General features: G+C 48.9%; 1 protein-coding gene across 1 annotated transcript; it reads right to left on the bottom strand.

Moving 5' to 3' along the window:
* Positions 1–5,715: 5,715 nt before the first annotated feature.
* Positions 5,716–9,010, bottom strand: LOC101406600 (cathelicidin-2-like). Its single transcript, XM_087431675.1, has 4 exons — positions 8,717–9,010; positions 7,957–8,064; positions 7,734–7,805; positions 5,716–5,748 (listed from the first exon to the last, which is right to left on the bottom strand). Exons 1-4 carry the CDS (start codon positions 8,912–8,914, stop codon positions 5,716–5,718), a joined length of 411 nt encoding a protein of 136 aa, XP_087287801.1. The 5' UTR covers positions 8,915–9,010.
* Positions 9,011–16,371: the final 7,361 nt, after the last annotated feature.

Raw genomic sequence — 16,371 nt, 5'->3', positions numbered from 1 at the left:
GACCTACCTAATACATAGACACAAGCACGGGAAAGAGGCAAAATGAGGAGGTAAAGGAATACATTCCAAGTAAGGGAACAGGACAAAACCCCAGAAAAAGAACTAAGTGAAACAGAAGTGAGCCACCTACCCAACAGAGAGCTCAAACAAAGAGTGTTAAGTATGCTCACTGATCTTGGGAGAAGAACGGATGAACTCAGTGCAAATGTCAACAAAGAAATGGAAGATATAAAAAAAAAAATCAGAAATGAAGAATACAATACTGGAAATGAAAATTCACTAGAGGACCTCAAAAACAGAGTAGAGGATACATAAGAACAGATCTGCGAGCTGGATGAAAGACTAGAAGAAATCACCCAAGCTGAACAGATAAAAGAAAAAAGAATTAAAAAGAGTGAAGACAGTCTAAGGGACCTCTGGGACAACATCAAGCACACTAACATCCGTGTTATAGGTGTCCCAGAAGAAGAAGAGCAAGACAAAGGGGCAGAGAATCTATTTGAAGAAATAATAACTGAAAACTTCCTAACCTAACGAAGGAAACAGCCATCCAGGTACAGGAAGCACAGAGAGCACCAAACAAGATAAACCCAGAGAGGCTCACACCAAGACACATCATAATTAAAATGTCCAGAATTAAAGATAAAGAGAGAATCCTAAAAGCCGCAAGAGAAAGACAAGTTACATACAAAGGAAACCCCATAAGGTTATCAGCTGACTTCTCAGCAGAAACCTTACAGGCTAGAAGGGAGTGGCAAGGTATATTTAAAGTGCTAAAAGGAAAAAACCTACAGCCAAGAATACTCTACCTGGCAAGGTTATCATTCAAAATGGAAGGAGAGATAAAAAAGTTTCCCAGACAAGCAAAAATTAAAGGAGTTTGTCACCAAGAAACCAATACTATAAGAAATGCTAAGGGGACTTATTTAAGGGGAAAAGAGAAGACCACAAATAGGAAATATTATCTATTTCCATGATAACAGGGTAATGGATACAAATGTACAAAAAAGAGGTTAGATATGATATCAAAAACATAAAATGTGGGAGGAGGGGAGTTAAAGAGTAGAGCTTTCAGACAGAGGTAAAATTAAAGAGACTATCAACTTAACATAGACTTCTATATACATAGGTTACTATATATGAATCCCATGGTAATCACAAACCAGAAACCTATAATAAACACACAAAAAACTAAGATAAAGAAATCCAAACATAATACTAAAGAAAGCCATCAAACCACAAGGGAAGAGAGCAAGAGAAGAAGAAAAGAACAGAGAAGAACTACTAAAACAACAAGAAAAAAAATTTTTTAAATGGCAGTAAGCACATACTTATCAATAGCTACTTTAAACGTTAATGGACTAAATGCTCCAATTAAAAGGCATAGGGTGGCTGACTGGATAAAAAAACAAGACCCATATGTATGCTGCATACAAGAGACATACTTCAGACCTAAAGACACTCACAAACTGAAAGTAAAGGGATGGAAAAAGATACTCCATGCTAATGGCAATGAAAAGAAAGCTGGGGTAGCAATACTCATATCAGACAAAATAGACTTAAAAACTGTAAAAAGAGACAAAGAAGGGCACTACATAATGATCAAGGGAACAATCCAACAGGAGGACATAACACTTGTAAATATCTATGCACCCAAGGCAGGAGCACCTAAATGTGTAAAGCAATTATTAACAGACATAAAAAGAGAAATAGACAGTAACACAATAATGGTAGGGGACTTTAACACTCCAGTTACACCAACGGATAGATAATCCAAACAGAAGATCAATAAGGAAACATTGGCCTTAAATGACAACACTAGAAGAGATGGACCTAGTAGATATGTACAGAACATTCCATCCAAAAATTGAAGAAGACACATTCTTTTCAAATGCATGTGGAACATTCTCCAGGATTGATCACATATTAGGCCACAAAACATGTCTCCATAAATTTAAGATTGAAATAATACCAAGCATCTTTTCAGACCACAATGGTATGAAACTAGAAATCAACTATTGGAAGAAAATCAGAAAAGCCACAAACATGTGGAGATTAAACAAAATGCTACTGAACAACTATTGAGTCAATGAAGAAATCAAAGGAGAAATCAAAAAATACCTAGAGACAAAAGAAAATGAAAATACGACATGCCAAAATTAATGGGATACAGTAAAAGCTGTTCTAAGAGGGAAGTTTATAGCAATACAGGCCTAGGTCAACAAACAAGAAAAATCTCAAATAAACAATCTAACAGTGAACCTAAGGAAACTGGAAAAAGAAGAACAAACAAAGCCCAAAATCAGTAGAAGGAAGCAAATAATAAAAATCAGAGCAGAAGTAAATGAAATAGAGACTAAAGAAAACAATAGAAAAAATCAATGAAACTAAGAGCCGGTTCTTTGAAAAGATAAACAAAACTGACAAATCTTTAGCTAGACTCACCAAGAAAAACAAAGAGAAGGCTCAGATAAATAAAATCAGAAATGAAAGAGGGGAAATTACAACGGAGACCTCAGAAATACAAAAGATTATAAGAGAATACTACAAAAAGCTATATGCCGACAAATTGGATAATCTAGAAGAAAGGGATAAATTCTCAGAATCATACAACCTTCCAAAACTGAATCAAGAAGAAATAGAGAATTTGAATAGACCAATCGCTAGTAAGGAGATCAAAATAGTAATCAACATCTCCCAAAAAATAAAAGTCCAGGACCAAAGGGCTCTCCTGGTGAATTCTACCAAACATTCAAAGATTTAATACCTATCCTTCTCAAACTCTTCCAAAAAATTGAAGAGCAAGAGAAGCTTCCTAACTCATTCTATGAAGCCAACATTACCCTGATACCAAAACCAGACAAGGACAACACAAAAAAAGAAAATTACAGGCCAATATCACTGATGAACATAGATGCAAAAATCCTCAACAAAATACTAGCGAATTGAATACAACAATACATTAAAAAGATCATACACCATGATCGAGTGAGATTTATTCCAAGGATGCAGGGATGGTTCAATATCCACAAATCAATCAATGTGTTACACCACATTAACAAAATGAAGAATAAAAATCACATGATCATCTCAATAGATGCAGAGAAAGCATTTGACAAGATACAGCATCCATTTATGATAAAAACTCTGATTAAAATGGGTGTAGAAGGAAACAACATCAACGTCATAGAGGCCATATATGACAAATCCACAGGTAATATCATTCTCAGTAGAGAAAACCTGAAAGTTATCCCTCTAAGAACAGGAACCAGAAAAGGATGCCCACTCTCACAACTGTTATTTAATATAGTATTGGAAGTCCTAGTGAGAGCAATGAGGCAAGAAAAAGAAATAAAAGGGATCCAAATTGGAAAGGAAGAAGTAAAACTGTCACTATTTGCAGATGACGTGATTTTATATATAGAAAACCCTAAAGAATCCACCAAAAAACTTTTAGAAATAATAAATGAATACGGTCAAGTTGCAGGATACAAAATCAACATACAAAAATCAGTTGTGTTTCTATACACTAACAACCAAGTAGTAGAAAGAGAAATTAAGAATACAATCCCACTTATAATAGCAAAAAAAAAAAGAATAAAATACCTAGTAATAAATTTAACCAAAGAGGTGAAAGACCTGTACACTGAAAACTATAAAACATTGCTGAAAGAAATTGAAGAAGACACAAAGAAATGGAAAGATATTCCATGCTCTTGTATTGGAAGAATAACATAAGTAAAATGTCCAAACTTCCTAAAGCAATCTACAGGTTCAGTGCAATCCCTATCAAAGCTCTAATGACTTTTTCACAGAAATAGAACAAAGAATCCTAAAATTTATATGGAAAAACAAAAGACCCCAAATAGCCAAAGGAATCCTGAGAAAAAAGAGCAAAGCTGGGGGTATGACACTCCCTGATTTCAAAATATACTACAAAGCTATAGTAATCAAAACAGCATGGTAGTGGCACAAAAATAGACCACAGATCAATGGAATAGAATCAAGAGCCCAGAAATAAACCCACACATCTACGGACAGCTAATTTTCAACAAGGGAGCCAAGAATATACAATGGAGAAAGGGAAGTCTCTTCCATAACTGGTGTTGGGCAAACTGGACAGCCACATGCAAAAGAATGAAAGTAGACCATTATCTCATACCATACACAAAAATTAACTCAAAGTGAATTAAAGACTGAATGAATGTAAGACCTGAAACCACGAAACTTCTGGAAGAAAACATAGGCAGTACGCTCTTCGACATCAGTCTTAGCAGCATCTTTTCAAGTACCATGCCTGACCGGGCAAGGGAAACAATAGAAAAAACAAACAAATGGGACTACATCAAACTAAAAAGCTTCTGCACAGCAAAGGAAACCACCAACAAAACTAAAAGACAACCTAACAATTGGGAGAAGATATTTGCAAGCCATATATCTGATAAGGGGTTAATCTCAAAAATATATAAAGAACACATACATCTCAAGAATAAAAAACTAACAACCCAATTAAAAAATGGACAAAAGATCTGAACAGACATTTCTCCAAAGAAGATATACAGATGGCCAACAGGCACATGAAAAGATGTTCAACATCACTAATTATCAGGGAAATGCAAATCAAAAGTACAATGAGATATCAACTCACGCTTGTCAGAATGGCTAAAATTAACAAGATAGGAAACAACAAGTGTTGGAGAGGATGTGGAGAGAAGGGAAGTCTCATACACTGCTGGTGGGAGTGCAAACTGGTGCAGCCACTGTGGAAAACAGTACGGAGATTCCTCAAAAAATTGAGAATAGAACTACCATATGATCCAGCTATTCCACTGCTGGGTATTTCTCCAAAGAACATGAAAACAAGAATGTGTAAAGATATATGCACCCCTATGTTCATTGCAGCACTATTCACAATAACCAAGACTTGGAAGCAACCTAGGTGCCCATCAAGGGACGAATGGATAAAGAATGTAAGGTATATATACACAGTGGAATACTATTCAGCCATAAGAAACGATGAAATCTGGCCATTTGTGACAACATGGATGGACCTTGAGGGTATTATGCTAAGCGAAATAAGTCAGAGGGAGAAAGTCAAATACCATATGATCTCACTCATAAATAGAAGATAAAAACAAAAACAAACAAACACATAGAGAAAGAGATAGGATTTGTGGGTTACCAGAGGGGAAGAGGGAAGGGAGGAGGGTCAGAAGGGTAATTAAGCTCATGTATATGGTGATGGATTGTAATTAGTCTTTGGGTGGTGAACATGATGTAATCTACACAGAAATCAAAATATAATGATGTACACCTGAAATTTACATAATCTTATAAACCAATGTTGCCACAATAAAAAAAAAGATCCCAAAAACTTAACAGTTGGCTCTGGGAAGCAGGTATCCTCTGGCACTGACACAACACAGCCTCCTGGGTTGTGATGACATAGAGTGAGAAGCATCTTGGGTTCCTCTAAGCTGCCTGAGATCAGCTGCACCTGCTCACCAAGAAGAAGCGAGCATGATAGACAACAATGTAAATAGGATGTAAGATCCTGCCCTCTGTCTGTCTCAGAGAGGAGTGTCTGTGTCTTAGTTTAGGTTGAGCCAGAAGCAGCCCCAAGACAAGGATTCAAGTGTAAGCAGTTTAGTCGGGAGACGACTACAGAAAGCACCAGCAGGAGCACAGAGACATGCGACAGGGCAGGAACAGAGGTCAGAAGAGGCTGTGTTCACGAACAGGTCGTTGCTGTGGGCAACAGTGGCACAAGCCAGCTGGGGCCCTCCAGGAGATGTGTAACACACCTTGGAGTGGGTCTACCAAAGGCATGAGGAAGGGAACCCAGCTCCCACCTCGTTGGTTGAGGCTGCTCCTTAGAGTACAAACTCTCAGACTTCCAGTCTGTCCCATAGCAAAGAGCCACAGGGGCTTCTAGTCAGCTACACCTGGTGAGTGGGCAGGACATGGACAGTGTCTGAGACACCCAGTGCAGCAGAGATGTGACCTGTGTGTCACTCTGCGTGTCTCTCCTTACCAGAGCTCCCCACACCACTGAGCGGGATTCTTGTTTTTAATGGTACAAAATTTGTGTACCATTTGATTCCTAAACTTAAATCTGCTACTCAGCCAAAGAAACAGTAATGTGTCTCAATGCCAGAGGAAAAGCCAGGAGTAGTGGACTTTTCCAGAGTTAAGATTTTCAAGGGGAATTGGAACTTTATGGGCATTGTACCAGCAGACTGACCTTAGAACCCAGTCAGCCAGGAGACTGCACGGCATCTCTGTGAGTTTAACAAAAATCCCTGGCCCGGGGCCAGCCAGGTGGCATAGCAGTTAAGTTCGAGCACTCTGCTTTGGTGGCCTGGGGTTTGCAGGTTTGGATCCCGGGGGCGGACATACAAACCGCTTGCCAAGCATGCTGTGGCGGCGTCCCATATAAAGTAGAGGAAGATGGGCATGGATGTTAGCCCAGGGCGAATCTTCCTCAGCAAAAATGGGAGGATTGGTGACAAATGTTAGCTCAGAACTAATCTTCCTCAAAAAAAATGCCTGGCCAGATCCTTGACTGTCACCTATACGAGCAGGACCAGCTCTGCAGCATCCCCACCACCTCCGCACACACAGTGGATCTCAGGTCCCACTGGGTGTTCAAGTGGAGGGCAGGAGGTGTGTGAAGGGCATGGAGAGGGACGCTAAGAATGGAGATGCTGTCCTGGACTCTTGGCCCTGCTGCCTCACCCCATTCCCCCCTGATGGAACAGCTGCCTCCAGCCATCTCTGTGTTTTGTGAACACGCACTAACACATACACACACACACACACACACACACAGGCATCCCAGGGTTAAGGCCTCGGTTGGTTGTGGTAAGTGGGAGAAGGCAAGACAAATAAATTGAAGCCTGGATAAAGTTGCTTTCAAAAGAATTCATTTTTCAGAGTCCAGAAGCCTGAGCCGGGACAAAGCAAACCCTAGGACTCTAGAACAATTCTATGTTGAATAAAATCCCTGATTCCGTCATGAATTCTCCCAATCTTGTCACGAATCTTCCCAATCTTGTCACAAAACTTGTCCGTAATTCCCCCGAAGCACCTACGCAAGCGGCGACGTCTCATGACACGCTGGGGCTGTGAACCAGGAGGAAACAGGATCCTTGTAAGGGCTGGACCCAGACTCAAGACAAGACCTTGCCCCTCCAGACACCTCCCTTCCAGGGATACCCCAGGAGACTTGGGCCCCAATTCAGCCTCTGGTTGTGACCTTAGAAGCATGTGGTTGAATCACTACACCCACAAACAGGTGAGGAAACTGAGGCCTGGAGACAGCAAGGGGCTTCCCAGGGTCACACACGCATCCAGCAGAGCTGGGACAGGAGCGTGGGCTGAAAGCTCATTACTCTACATCAGTGGCTCTCAACCTTCAGCAGGAGGCAGAATCCCCGGGGGGCTTGTTAAAATACAATTGCAGGGCCCCACCCCAGAGTCTGATTCAGTAGGGCTGGTGGGGCCTGAGAATCTGCATTCGTGGCAAGCTCCCAGGTGACGACCATATTTTGAGAAACACTACTCTAAGGAAATGAAGTGCCAGTCCTGAAACCTGAGCTCAGGTGGAGGGAGGAACCTAGGGTAGGAGGGGCTTTCTCTGCCCTGCATGGGGCACTGGTTAATTGGTCCATATGATGTTCCACGCACCACCTGCCCACATCAGCACCTCCAAACCAGAATGGGCCACTCACCTCATCACAGCTTATGTCAAAGTACTCCTTGCCTGGGTCCAGGATAACTGTCCCCACACACTGTTTCACCCGCTGTGAAGGGGAAGCTTCAGGTCAAACTGGAACCACCGTGCCATAACCTCCCAGCCTCACCATAGTGGCTGGAAATGTTTCCTGGAGGCCTCTTGTTAAGCAACTTGGGAGGCATCTGCCACCAACCCCTTCCCCCAGCCCCCAACCTCACCCCATTCTCCTTGAAGGGACACTGCTCCAGTGGCTGCGGTGTCAACCTGGGGCACACAGTTTCCTTCACCGTGAAGCTCACAGGCGTTGGGGTGTCTGGGTCCTCGTCCTGGTCAGGGGAGAAAGTGGGGAGACCTGGCTCAGGCTCATGCTTGCCTTCTCTGATCTGTCTCCCTGCCCTCCCCCACCAAAAGTGCAGCCCTTCAACAGCCCCTACTGTGTGCCTGGTGCTGGGCTTGGTGCTGGGGACAGAGGGGAGGAGGCAGGGCCCATTCCTGCCCTCAGCAAGCACACAGAGCAGGAGTGGACCTCAGACAAGCTCCGGTGAGGAACACCTCCCCATCTGAGGGGGCTGAGGGAAATCAGGGGCCTCCTGGAGGAAAAGACGTTGCCACTGGAACCTCAAGGCTGAGCAGAGCCCTTCCCTGTGAGGGAGACAACAGAGTGCAGAGGAGACATAAAGGAGACAAGTCACAACCCAAGCCAATGACCCCACTTTTGTCCCTGGAACTCCCAGGAGTCCCTGGAACCTGAATGGGGCTGTGGAGGGGGCACCTCTTCCCACAGGAGAGGTCTAAGGCAGGAAGCTCTCATGCTGAGAGGGGACACAGCTCTGGGAAGGTTTCCTGGGAGATGTGGGACCACACTTAAAGGGAGAAGTGCCTTCCTGACCGGAGGGACAGCATGAGCAAAGGGAGTGACAGTGTGGCCAGGCCTGACCAGAGCAGAGCCTCTCTCTCCACCGCCCGCCTCAGACTCACTCCCTTGGGCTGCGGGTCCAGCTCCAGGAGACGGTAGAGATTATCGTCTGAGGACCGCTGGTTGAGGCCATCCACAGCACGGAGCACGGCCTCCTCGTAGCTGAGGGCCTGAGCGGTGGCCGCAGGGATCACCAGGCCCAGCAGCAGTAGCCACAGTGAGCACCGCCCCAGGGAACGACTGTCCCTCTGGGTCTCCATGGTCCCCAAGTCTGCCTCCTCACAGCCTGCAGGACCCTCCTTTATGCCCAGCCTGGGACTGATGCAAAGGCCCAACCAGGAGCCTTCCTCACCTGCCCCATCACTGGCCCCCTACAGGATGTGGCCTGGGTTTCCCTCAGCCCCTGCTCTTGCCTCATGGGGCTTGCTGGACAGTGGGCGAGGTCTACCTTAGTGCAAGTGAAGAAATGCTTTCTCCATCTCCCTGACAATGTCTTGGCCTCTCCTGGGCCCCACTGGGGAGTGTCATAGCCAGGATTGCTTAAGAGGGTTGAGTCCTCCAGGAGGGGAAGGGAGCCAGGTGCCTATCCTATATCCTTCCCCTCTCCCCACCCAGGGCCTCCTCAGGAATTACGGTAATATAATGGATTCACCACTAAATCTCCACCTCTATACACTGCTCAGCACGTAGTAGGCACTCAGTTATGGTTTGATGAATGAATAACGGTAACCACCCATCATCTAGAGCCTCACCCACCTAGCCAGTCCCAAGGGAGACCCTCAAGGCCACACCATCCTGTTCTCTGGACCCAGCCCTCAGCCAGTTCAGGGGCTCAGCTCCACCTGTCCCGTCTAAGGGATTCTTCTCCACTGAGTTTCTCAGTCTAAAATGTCCCCAGCCCCCACCAGACACGGCCTGTTGCCCTGGTTCCTCCTCAGCCCTAACTGGGGAAGGGTCATCTACACTTGTGGACCCACTTCTTCACTCTCTCTCACACTCAAGGCCACCACAGGCTGGTCTTCCCTCACTGGATCCAGTGGCCACTCTCAAGCCTTGTCTTTATGCAGGCTCTGGGGACTCTCTCTCCTCCTGAAACTGCCCCCTGCCCCATTCTCCCCTGACGCCACTCTCCTGCTTTCCCTCCTGCCTCCCTGGTGGCTCCTTCTCCATCCCCTCCAAGAACATTCCTCCTAATAAGGAGGGCTGCAGAGATGCATCCCAGGCTGCTTCTCTTCCCAGTCCTCGCATCTCCCTGGGGACACCAGGTATCATGATCAGACATCACCTGGTCTGTATCTCTGAGTTCAAGACCCCCATGAATCTCCATGTTTCTCCTCTCTGGGCCCCCTGGCCTGATGTTTTGCTGGGTGCTGCTGCATGAGCCCTGAGCTGAAAGCCTGGGGAGCACCCGCCTGCTCCTACTTCCTCCTGGGGACACACCCTCTGACCTCCCCTATTGCCCCTGCCCTGGTTCCACCACCATCTTCTCTCCTCTGAAGTGTGGACACAGCCTCCAGACTCCACCTTTTCTAGGTTCCAGGCTCTCCTCAGACCACAGTCCACCCTCCACACCATTGTCCAGGGGCTCCTTCAAACCGCCGATTTGGCCATTTCACCCCCTGCTTTCAGGAACCCACACCGCCCTGGCCTGGCCTCAGGGCCTGGATCTTGGTGCTCCCCATTTCCTCACCCCCAGCCCTGCACACCCCAGGCGCCAGGCTGCCACATACACTCCAACCACTCAGGCTTCTCTGAGCCTCCTGCTCATTTCCCCACCTCTGCACCTGATCCCTCTGCTTGGGATGCCCTTCCACCCTGTGAAGACTTCCCTGACCTCCAACCAGACACAGCAACCTCCTCCTCTTTGCTCGCATGGCCTCCAAAATGTCTCCTCTGATTTGACTTCAAATGACTCCCTGTGCAGTGCTCTGGTTGAGACACCAGGCTGGGGTGACTGGTGCTGGGAGGCGGAGAGAGCACAGCTGGGAGAGATGAGGAGCCAAAGCGATAGAGGGGTCCAGAGGCCAAAATGCAACATCTAATCCCAGCTCTCCAGTCTAATGGCTATGAGGCTAAGAGGACTGGTGTGGCTCTTGGCTTCAGTTAGCCTGTATGCTTCTTGGAGGCTTGGCCAGGGCACCTTAGAAGGCGCAATAGGGATGAAAGCCGCTGGTTGCACACTCAGCCTTGGGAAAAGGAAGGGGAAATGTGCTTCTGTGCATCCTGGTTGCACAGTCCAGGAATTTCCCCAGTGGCCTTTTGGTCAAGCAGGGCTTGCGCATCAGGGACCGTTATAGCGGTTGAAAGGAGGGTCATCGCAAGACATCAGACCCCTCAGGGCTCTCCTGGCTCCCTCATCTTCCTTGTTGACTTTGGGGTGCCTAAGGGGCCAGTGGGAGAGAAGTGGATATCAGTGTGAGTCCTTAGACTGTGGCATGAGCCCTGCCCAGTCCTGCAGTCCTCTGGGTCAGATCCAGCACACCCAGAGTCCCTTCCTGACTGGCTGAAGGGGACATTCTGCCTTGGCCAATACCAGACACTCCTCTTGATACCGGCCCTGCTATCAGTGCCCCTACATTAAACCCAGAATATATGGGGTTAAAACCCATCCTCTTTCCCTGCTTCTCTAAGTTACATTCATATGTAACTATTGTTTGTTTGTTTGTTTGTTTGTTTTGTATCCCTGAACTTCACAAGGCAGATAGGAGCTACTAATTGTTAAAAGCCCAGGTGGCCTCAAGCTGGGCTCACACTGAGGTTTTTGGCTAATTACCAGTTCTTGAGGTTTGTTATAGGGAAACCGATATCAAGAAGTTAAAGCTTCTCAGACCTCAATTCCTTGGCTTCCTGGCACCAGAATCCACCATCCGCTACAGAGACAGAGACAGTTGAAGGACATCCACCTGCAATTCTCTTATCCGCCATCCTCCTCCCTGCAAGCAGCGTCACAAGGCCAAAAGCAGGCTGGCGGGAAAGTGCTGATCAGCAAGGCCACAGGCTCTCCCTCCCTACAAGCAGCCACATTCCTCACAACCTTTAAAACCTCTTGCCTCCCAACTTTCGGGGAGACGTGACAAATTTGAGAGCTCTCATCTCCCAGCTGATGTCACCTGAAATAAAAACTCTTTCCTTGCCATCAGCCCGGCGTTCTAGTTTTATTTGGTCCCTCTTATGTGGCAGGTAAAGAACTTGGGTATGTATCCAGTAACGCTCTCACCTGGAATCAGCCAGAGCCCAAGTGGCTTCCACACATCCTCTGATGCAAGTCAGAAGTGTGGATCCAGGGGGACCCTATTCCTTCTCTGGGCCACAGCACAGGGTCCAGGCTTCCCAGGTTCCAGGAGTAAGCTGTGTCCGAGCTGAAGTCCTGTGCCTGGTGTCCACCATGTGAGGAGAAGGCTGACTCAGACCCTTAGAACCCAGGGCTGCCCTCTCTGCTGGGGAGGATGGGAGGGCTCTCTCAAGCTCGCCTTTCTCATAATGTTTCACCCCATTAACAAGGTGATCAGGAGATTTCAGATCAGAAAGAAAAAGACAAAGAAGCTTTTTCACATCGGTCTGGACAGATAGACTGAGCTCCTGTCAGTGTGGTCAGGGAGCTTGGTCCACGGAGGCTGCTGAGGGCTCTGGGAGACCTTCCACGGATTAGCGGAAGCTGGAGCCCCCCTCCCCGACTCCAGAATCCCTCCCTCACCTGGAACAAGAGCCACCTTAGTCCCCTGTCTCCCTGCCCTCTCCAGCTCCCTGTCCAAAGTCCTGGAGACTAAAGAGCCAATGGCTGCCCTGGTTGAGGCACCCAACCCGTCAGGCCTGCCCGCCCGTGAGATGATCTTCGTCAGGATGGTCAGCTTGTCTGAAACAGAGGACTATGCAGACAGTGTGGTGACTCTCAGAGAGCACGGTATCCATCCTCAGCCTCCGTCTTTGTGGGCAAGCCACTGTCCCTACCTGTGCCCAGAGTCCCCAGTCAGCAAGCCAGGAAGCCCAGGACTTGGGAGTCACAGAACTCAGGCTCCTGCACCTGGCAGCCTGCGGTCCAGGTTCAGCCCTGCCGTGACCAGCTGTGTGATCTTAGGCAATGTTATCCACTCTGTGCCTCAGTTTCCTCATCCATAAAACAGGGATGATAACTACAGTGTCCAGTTTATAGAGTCGTCGTGAAGGTCAAGCACAATGTGGTGTGTGCTCAGGACGTGTCAGTATATTGTCAGTGTGAGCTCCGGGGTTAATACCTCAGAAGGAAACACGAGACAGGAGGTAGGGAAATTGGGGTGACTCAGCAAGAGCTGCCCTCCCTCAGGACGTCAGAATCCTCTAAAATCAAGGCTTTACACAAGATGGTCCCCAAGGACCCTTTGGATCCTTTGTTTGCATTTTTCAGGATCAACCTCACACAAATTGGCTCTAAGGAGGGGACTACAGGGACCAGCTTAAGAGAAACACTTTATTACAGAATCTGAAACCCTAGCACTGAGGGCTAGAGGGAAAGGCTCCCAAGGTCAACCACTGCAGGAAACCCCCACCACCACCACGGATAAGTGGACACGCAGGCCTCACGCCCACGTGACCCCCTCCCGAGAGCAGAGGGAAGCAATCTGATGTAAGACAGCCAATGTGCTCACTGATCACTTTCTTTGTTCTTGGGCGCGTCACTTAACCTGCCTGCGCCTCACTCTGCCATGAAATGGCTCAAGTGAGGGCTCCTGGAGGGGAGTGAGGACGACAGCAGCAATGAGTGTGCGGAGACACCTGACACGGAGCACGTCCTCATGAACTACCCGAACAGACAGCCCACCCCCCGCAGCAGACCCAGGTGGACTTCCAACTCTGCAAAGCAGCCCAGTGAGGGTGGTGCCTCAGCGTGGCCCTGGCAGCACAGGTGGCTCAACCCGCACTTCTGGCAAGTTGCCTCCCCTCCCTGAGCCACAGTTTTCTAGTGCAAACTAGGGGACGGAAACCACAACCCAGCTGGACAGCAGCATGTTGGAGTCAGGTGTATAGTCAGGTACAGGTGTGCCCATGCCCTGTGGTCATCGAGGGCACCAGACACAGGGTCTGCCCAGACCCCACAATTCCACTTTCCACCTTTCTTTCACCTGCAGCATTTGACTCCTAGGACACCTGGAGTGGGGGGTCCCAAGCCCCATCCTTTTCTAGGTGTGTGACTTTGAGCAAGTCACTTTGTTTCTCTGGGCCTCGATGTCTTCATCTGTAGGATGGGAATTACATGCCCTGCAGGGTTTGCATGGGGACAAATGGCACAGTGAGTGAGAAAGTGCAAGTTCACCATCAAGGCCTGCACTCCCAGGACGTTTTCGTGAGTGAGGTCCCAGTGAGGTCTCCTTGCTCTGCGTTGGCTCTAGGCCAACTGTCCCCCAACAGACACGTGTGCACAGGCAAGCTTGGTAGCTGTGCCCTGTCTCCTTGTCAACAACTCCACCCACTGCCACGTTTCTACTCAGAGGCAGCCTCTCCAGGAAGTCGGCCCCAATGTCACGCCCAGCCGGCACCCTCTGTGATGCAGCCCCCACCCAACACCAGGATGGGAGACAGCTCCCCAACCCCCTTCAGTCTCAGGCTGGGTCATCTATCAGGCTGGTCCCCAGGGTAGGACCACCTGCCTCCTCAGACAAGAGTCATGGAGGCCCGGGCTGCCCCCTCACACTAGGACTCCCCCATTCATCCCTTCTTTCCCACTTCCCAATGGCCAGACTGCACTTCCCCTCAGGCCAAGGGCCTCCCAAATGTGACAGCTTTGTCTGTCCCTCAGACAGGGGCTCCCAAGGACAAGACCCTGCGTTCCCTTCAGCCTACAGGCTCCGCAGGACCCTTTTCCTCCTTGGCCCCGTGGCAGGACCTGGCACTGGGCTCTGTCTCAGAGGGGCCCAGGTGGGTGAGGAAAGTGGCCAGCAGGTCCAGAGCCAGGTTCAGAAAACATTTGTCACAAGACGAACTGCACAACACAGGGTGGGGATAGGTAATTTCTAGTCAATATGCCTTTGTTTCCTGGAGTGATTCCCAAGAGGGAGTTGAAAACTCTGTCCAGCTATAAGGGGGAGCCCTGGATATCACCCAGATGTCATATCTCAGGGCCCATCTGTCTTCCCCCTGGGTGTCATTTGGGGGTGTCAAACTGAAGCATGTTTTCTCCCAGGAAAGGCCATGGCAGCTGTGGACAATCACACCCTGTCCTGTGTAGCAATATCCATCCTGGGCCAGGGGCCCATTGCATAATCCAGGTTTCCCATCCCCACACTTGCCACAATGAGGAAGAGGAGACCTTGAGCTTCCTGCCCTGGCAGCTCCTCCTGCTGGCCAGGTGACCTTTCCCTGGGCCATCCCCGATTCACGGCCTCTACTCTTGTCAGTGATACCTAAAGCCTGTCCACCTCTACATTCTGTGTCTCCGGGTGGCCAGGGACCATGCGCTAGGCTGCCTGCTGCGCCCCTCCTGCTCAGTAACCCCCGACCCTCAGCACGGCACTCTGCCTCCTCCTCTGACTCCTCCCTGCCCCCAGCCCCAACCAGCTTCCCTCTTGCCCGTCAGACTTACTTATTTCTGCTCTAATGCAATTAGGTCCCTGTGGTGTCCAAGAATGTAGCCACAAGCACAGGTGGCAATTTAAATTTTAATCCAAATTAATTGAACTTAAGTAAACTAAAAATCAATCCCGCAGTCATCCTTGCCCCATTTCCAGTGCTCAATAACCCCCTGGCACAACCCAGTCAAATCCCAGCTCAGATGTGGCCGGGGTTCTCCTTCCTCGGTACTCCCCCGTGGCAGAACCCCTAGAGGAGGCCAGGGCTGGGATGATGTCCCTCTCCGCGCTCTGCCTCCACCCAGACCAGGCCTTCTCATGCCCCTCTATGTCCCAGGGCCTGGCCCTCCATCCATCCTTTTTGTCACTGCCAGTGTATGATGCCAAGGGCCAGGTCACATCACCCGGGTCACAGGTAGACCTGCAACTGGAACCTCACACAGCTGATCGTGTAGATACGCAGCCCTGAGGAGACAGTGACGCTGTGCTGGCAATGCCACCCTAGCTCAGCTGTGACCTTCCTGACCGTACCTCACAAGAAATCAGAAGGAGGGTGGCAGAGGCCCCAGCATCAGGGGAGGAATCTGGGAGGAGGGTGGGCCTGAGATGGAAGAGAGCTCCAGAGCCAGGGGCACAGCCTGAGCAAAGACGTAGAGGCCAGCAGGGGCTACAGGAGGGGGCAGGAGGGGAGGGAGTGGTGGAAGCAGTGACAGAGGGGACGGGACATTGGTGCCCAAGAGACTCAGTGGGGGCCCCGCCGGAAACTGAGGGCTTCCTGGAGCCTGAGCAGGGCAGGGGAGGTAGGTGGGTCAGGAGGTTGCTCAGGGTGGGACTCCAAACTCCAGAGGAGCCTAGGACAGAACCAGCCCAGCTAGGACATCACCGAGCACATGGGCACCAGGGACACTTGAAGAAAATCAACTGGACGAAAAATGTCTCTGAGTCAATGACCAAACATCACGGGCTGGCCCCGTGGCTTAGCGGTTCAGTGCGCGCGCTCCGCTGCTGGCGGCCCGGGTTCGGATCCCGGGCGCGCACCGACGCACCGCTTCTCTGGCCATGCTGAGGCCGCATCCCACATACAGCAACTAGAAGGATGTGCAGCTATGACATACAACTATCTTCTGGGGCTTTGGGGGAAAAAATAAATTAAAAAAAAAAAAATGACCAAACATCTA

This window comes from Ceratotherium simum, chromosome 5 (genome assembly GCF_057802395.1).
Source record: "Ceratotherium simum simum isolate JZ-2026a chromosome 5, ASM5780239v1, whole genome shotgun sequence".
NCBI lineage: Eukaryota > Metazoa > Chordata > Mammalia > Perissodactyla > Rhinocerotidae > Ceratotherium > Ceratotherium simum.
Note: the sequence above shows the minus strand (reverse complement) of the source record. Positions and strands in the feature narration are given on the sequence as shown.